Source organism: Priapulus caudatus, unplaced genomic scaffold, assembly GCF_000485595.1.
Source record: "Priapulus caudatus unplaced genomic scaffold, Priapulus_caudatus-5.0.1 Scaffold663, whole genome shotgun sequence".
Classification (NCBI taxonomy): domain Eukaryota; kingdom Metazoa; phylum Priapulida; class Priapulimorpha; order Priapulimorphida; family Priapulidae; genus Priapulus; species Priapulus caudatus.
The window spans coordinates 172,221-178,578 of record NW_014577724.1 but is presented as its reverse complement, the minus strand read 5'-3'; the positions used below and the strand labels follow the sequence as shown (position 1 = coordinate 178,578).

The following is a 6,358-nucleotide window of genomic DNA, read 5'->3' as shown; positions in this document are numbered from 1 at the left end:
CCACTTGTGTATGGCATTCTTTTTCATTATGTAGGTATAGGTTATAGTGGTATAGACCCAATCCTTTAAGGGCCCTTCTCTCCTTATTTTTGTACTCTCCATCAAGAGGGGGTAATGCCTCCTTTGTGCCCCCCCCCCTTAGTCTACTCTATGTCCTCTCATTTCAAGTCACTGACGAATATGTGAATTAGTTTGATTTGTGTTTGTTAGCAGTACCATGCGGAATGTTGCATTTAATCCGTCATAACTGTTCAAGTTCCTCATAATAAAAAGTTAAAAGTAAATTATTTTTTGAAAAAAGTAGAGGCCATATGAGATATGAAATCGAAATAAAGACTCTACGGGAAAACAGGTAGATGTGTTGGAACTCGCACTGAATAAACATGCAATTTATTTAAATTACAAAAGTTTAATCGCTTTAGAATACAATAGCGTTAAAGATCACATTTACATTTGTTCGTTATTAAAAAATGTTTTTGCTTTCCTCTGATGAAGAACTTAAAATCATATTCGAAATTTGATTTCAAATAAAACAAAGGTAGCTGCCAAAATGCCGCTCTATTAAATAAAAAAGGAAATTTACCATGAAAAAGAATTGTTTTGCCTCCCTGATAGGAGAACAGTTACTTTAAAATAGTGATTGAAATCTTCGCCATTTTGAAATCAAACGAGCGTTTCTTGCCAGAAATTTGGCGTCGATAACGTTCGAACTATATCAAAGTTATTCACAAAGCATTCTCATTTCTCTTTATTCTGCTTCAATGAAGAGTTCAGAACATAAATCAATCAAAGCCAACTTGCGCAACAACACAAATCTGAGCAAAGATAGAATTTATCTCCTTTCTTGTAGTCTGTCATGTTTTCTGTCTGCTGCAGAAATTCTCAAAATCAAAGTCAAGTCTTCTCGTCGATTTGAGGATTTCGCTTGACGATTACATGTCATTCACTAACTCCTGCTTCAACGCACAAAGAGAATGAAGCACGAATCGTAGCTGGGTCATATTGTAGAACGAAGTTTAGACTTGACATTGCTCATTTTTAGGAATGTTCGGCTTCAGCAGATGCAGAAGTAACAGAGAATTGGGGCCAGTCTGTTGAAGACGCGTGAGAGCCAATGGAAAAATTTGTTTGTTTTGTTTGTTTGCCAATACAGGGGGGCCATCGCCCCTTGTGCCCCCCTTAGCTACGCCAGTGCTAGTATACTATATAATATATATATATATACCTACTCATATATATCAAGAGCTGAATAAATAACCTATATCAAATATAATAGGTATTCTATTATAGGTATTTATTATCTATAGGCATGTTATAATAGCGTATTTATTACTCTTGTATATATTATTATCATTTAATAATAATTCGTCATTGATTAACTCCGGGATATATATATATATATATATACGGGCTATCATATAAGCACATAGCGTCGTTGTAATAATTCTGTGCGCGCGTATGCTACGCGTAATTTAAGCCCCCGCAAGCGATCACGATTCGTGGTTAGTTTTAAACTCCGCCACGCATTCACTTCATCGCTGAATTATCCTTAGGCGCTCGTAGCTAGAAATTCAACGTGGCCGAGAAATTCTACGTCTGGCTAGAAATTCAATCTCTTAGAAGTACTGCGTAATAACTCGGCGTTGGTATCCTGACGGATAGCGGATCGTGTATTTTTAACCTCGTTAGGTCCCGGGCTGGGCGAGCCAGTCAGCCCACCTATTAAGTTGCACGTTAGGTAGAAGTGGTCTCGGAGTAGTCGAGTGCCAAATTTGTGGCAATTGAACACAAGGCGGCCGGCGCCTGAATGCTCTGGCGATAGTGTCAGCGCGCTGAAAAATCGTTCGAAGTCGTTAAGAAAAAATAAGTAGGTTCACGTGTCACAATGTCACTCCAAGGTCGCAGCGCTCAAGCCCGTGAGCGCTGCCTGCCATGACTATGCACCACGCAAAACAATAGCATAAAAGCACTGAAATTGCCGCTTCAGTTCATTTTTTTTAGTTAGTTCTTAGGTTCTATTTGTATTTATTAGCGCACGTTTGATGTATGTGTCCGGGTCTATGTGCACCCCCCCCCCCCGCGCGGCGCCTCGGAGCGACTTATCCTGCCTCGTGTCGGTGTGCACTGCAAGCCTTACGATATAGACGCACGCACGGCAGGCCACCACACGGCACGACACACACCAACGACACGCAACGCGCACGCAACGATACATAAACCATGCTCGATATAGTCACGGCGCTAACGCAATCTGCGGCAGCGACCTACGGATTCACAACCATATACACACCATACGCACCACACCACACCATCCACCACCACCACACCACACCATCACCACACACACCACACCACCCCACCTACACCACACCTATGGACCATCTAATTTATTATTCATGCGTGGGGTTCACGCACGAAACTGACGGCTAATTAGGCACTTTTGTAAACACATGGTTACTCAAGGCAGGCACGCACAGAGCGGTACACGACGTCACACGCAGCATAACGCACGTACACGCGGTACCACGGGAGATAACACGCACGTTACACGCGCGGTCACACGCACGTACACGCAGATGACACGGCGGGTTACACGCACGTTACACGGGGTACACGCACGTACACGCCGGTACACGCACGTACACGCAGGTATCACGCACATACACGCTGGCGTACACGCACGTACACGCGGATACACGCGACGTACCGCGGCGTTACACGCACGTTACACGACCGTGCACGCGGGTAACACGCACGAAACAACGCAGGTACACGCACCGTACACGCCACGTGCACGCGGCGTACACGGAGATACCTGAGCGCACGTACAACGTAACCCGCCGTGTTTACGTGCGTGTACGCGCGTGTACGTGGGTGTACGCCGGCGTTGTACGTGGCGTGTACGCGCGTGTACGTGGTGTACGTTGCGTGTAGCCGGACGCGTCGTATCGCGTGTACGAGCGTGTAATGTGCGTGTACGTTGGTGTACCGAGTGTAACGTCCGATGATTACCCGCGTGTACGTGCCGTGTATCTGCATGTACCGCGTGTACGTGCGTGTATCTCCGTGATACCCGCGTGTACGTGCGTGTACTCCCTCTGTGCGCGTCGCCTGCCTGACAGCCATCTGCTTTACGGCCTATGCTTACGTAATTTTTGCCTAGCTTAGCCTCAGTTTTCGCTGCGATGACAGAAGGTCCATGAATATAATTAAGAATTGGTCTATACCACACCCACCCACACCACACCACACCACACTAGCACGTACCCCATGCACCACACCACTACAACACTACACACTACACTACATAGTCGCCACACAGCCTGTTAATCATACTAATAGCTGAGAGGTCTCATGGTCGCCGGGGTACTGCGGAACGTACCCTGCGGTCGGTCCGTATTACCGGCGAACGTACCCTCAAGGTATTATCTAATATTGCCGGACCGCTACCCTTCACCGTACTCCAGCTAACGAGTCTAGGTAGTCGCCTACGCCTACTCCCTAACCCTGAAACTTCTCAACTCTAAACCCAACCCTTAACCCTAATCCTAACCCTACAATATAAAATCACGTGACCCGGGTACCTTTCAGGTCATACCGGACCGCTACAGGAGTACGTTCTGGCAGTTAACCCTGGGCGGATCATATAGACCCTATGAGCTATACTATACTACACTACACTATACTATACTACACTAGTCGACACATGCACCTGTACTATAATACTACACTGTACTACACTACACACTCGCCACACACCTGCACTACGTCTAAATCCCTGCCGATCTTCATGAAGCCGCCTTCGACAACCGCCAGCATGAGATTCTCCAGTAGGTACTCGACGACGTTATTCAGACGCTGCGCGAACGACATGCGGTCCGTGTTCGCCGTGAACGCGCCGGCCGACACGAACGACAGCATGTTCGGCGAATCGTTGCCGACGACCATCGAAAAGCCCGCCGTGCCGACGACGACGAACGGGGACTGGACAGCGCGCACGAGCAGCAGATCGCAGAAGCTCAACCCGTCGACGACGACCACGTCGAAGTCGTCTGCCGCGAGCGCGTCGAGCAGCGTGCGGTTGCTAAGTAACAGCTCGCAGTTGCCGCCGCTCGTCTGCGGCACGGAAAACTGCGATTCGGCGGTGTTAGGTGCCGCCCCGTCGGCGCCGTAGGTGATGAACTTGTACTTGCTTACGGAGGCGTCAGCGTGTTGGGCGGCCACGAGCATGCTGACGGCGTGTCCGTCGTCTGCCAGTATGTCGGCAATGGCGTCCATGTATAGCCGGTGGCTGTTGCCACGCTCTCCCGGTCCTACCGGCTTCACCAGTACCTTACCGGCCGAGGCGACGGCAACAGCAACAGCAACCCCGAACAGCAGTAGCAGCGACTTCATAGCTGCGATCAGACTCGGAATGCGTACACCGCTATGATGGCGCTATATCGTTGTGGCATTACCCGAATTGTATAGCTTTCTGAGGGCCAGGGGGCAAAGTCTGCTGAGCGTACGTTGATACGTGTAAACGCGCGCGGCAAGATCGTATCTGGTTTACGCAAGCGCTCACGGATCGAATTATGTTTGATAAGTGTTTGAGATTGATGTCTATATATAGCTGTGAGCCGAATGACTGTTGTAAATAAAGGTGCGACTCTTCTCATCAAACGTCCTCATATAATGAATTCATTAACCAAATCGTTTGAACTTCTAGGCGAAATAGCTGTGCAAACAATCAAAGGATACCAGCATTAAGCTGAATATAAGCACATGCATATACGAGTGGGAGCACATAAACAGAACATGTTAACGAGGGCCGCAATAACAGGTGACATGGTTAACAGGTGACAAGCATACATGAGTAGGTAAAGGTACCCTTGATTGCAGAATTATTTACGCGTCTTTACGCACGGCGTATCTACGCATACACGTTCAATAAACACTTGTAATATCATGCAGGAATGTATCTGCACAAGTGTCAGTATACATGTGAAAAGATATATTGAGACACGATGCCAGCTAGGGCCGTAGCTTGTGGGGGGAAGGGGGCAGCTGCCCCTAGATGTTGGAGGAAATTTAAAAAAATGCTCAGCTAATGAATACAGAGTTGAGAACAGCAAGAAGGGAAAAAAGAGGAAAAGATAACGAAGGACAAGTACGAGGCGGCGTAGCCGCCAAGTGGGGAGGGTACGGGAGGGGTGCTCCCCCAAGGCGGGTCTCCCTGGAAAAATCACCCCCGAATTTTTTTGAGAAAAATGGACTCTGTAACGGCATCTTTAGGCCATGTGGAGATACATTCTAGCTCAATTTAGGTATTTGCAAAAGCCATACTTGTAATATAATATTATTTAACAACAAATTTGAGGCCTTTCCCATGACCTTTTGTTGCTAATCTAGCAACTGTACATAATGGCTAACAATATACATTAAACTGGTAGAAAACAAGTATTACATTTCTTTCAAGCATGAATAATAAAAATATAAAATTGTCATGCGATATAAAAATTTACTCAAACCATGTTACAAGTTCACAGGCAGTACACTAATGTTGACCTGTCTAGCAGTTTAACAAATTAAACATACAACTGGCAGAATTGGTTGGTGCTGAAGTCAAAACTAATATTAATTATATTATATTGGATTGATTGGAATAGCCATTTGAAACAGAAATAGTCATCACCCCCAGGAATTTTTTTTTTCTTTTTCCTTTTTTTCCCACCGGATTTGCACGATTCACGCGGCTGTCAAATCGGCCGAATTCCGCCGATCGGCGGAAAATTCTCATCCCTGAATAATCGTAAATAACCCTAACGTGATTTTTTTGGTCACTTATCCGTGAAAGCCTTGTCTCAGATCCACCACCCCTACCACACCATGGCCGTCGATCAAGAGCTGCGCCCGTCGCTCATCATTACACAGCCGAGTCATGAAATTTTGCCCCTCCCCCTAAGAATTGGCTCAGCCCACGGACCTGTGTATTCGCAGTACATGATATCAAGAGTAGATAATAACACTCTTGACCATGTCACTCTGTTATTATCTACTCTTGACGATATATATGCGTACACGAGTTCGGTGGATGATTCTTTATCATGATGACAAACTTCCATATCATTGAAAATAAGGTAATGTAAAATTATTGAACGCCGTGCAATTAATTTCATAAACATTAGCTTTATTGGCGAACGTTTGTTCATAACAAATCCACACGTGAATGTTATTATGAACGTTTTGTTAGGAAGCATCAGCTCTAGACACGCGGTTGCAAAATATCCAGTGCCGTATCTACAGTCAGAAGCCATTTCACCAGTCTTAAAATAGATTCTTCAGAAAAATCATGCATATACAGGGTTGTGGTACTAAA

General features: G+C 46.0%; 1 protein-coding gene across 1 annotated transcript in view; it reads right to left on the bottom strand.

Moving 5' to 3' along the window:
* LOC106812574 (UDP-glucuronosyltransferase 3A1-like) overlaps positions 1-4,443 on the bottom strand; it is a gene marked incomplete at its 3' end in the record, with an annotated part of 9,430 nt that extends 4,987 nt beyond the window's left edge. The window contains exon 1 of the mRNA XM_014816475.1: positions 3,760-4,443. Coding sequence (XP_014671961.1) covers positions 3,760-4,395 — 636 coding nt within the window. The remainder of the gene's footprint in view (positions 1-3,759) is intronic.
* Positions 4,444-6,358: the final 1,915 nt, after the last annotated feature.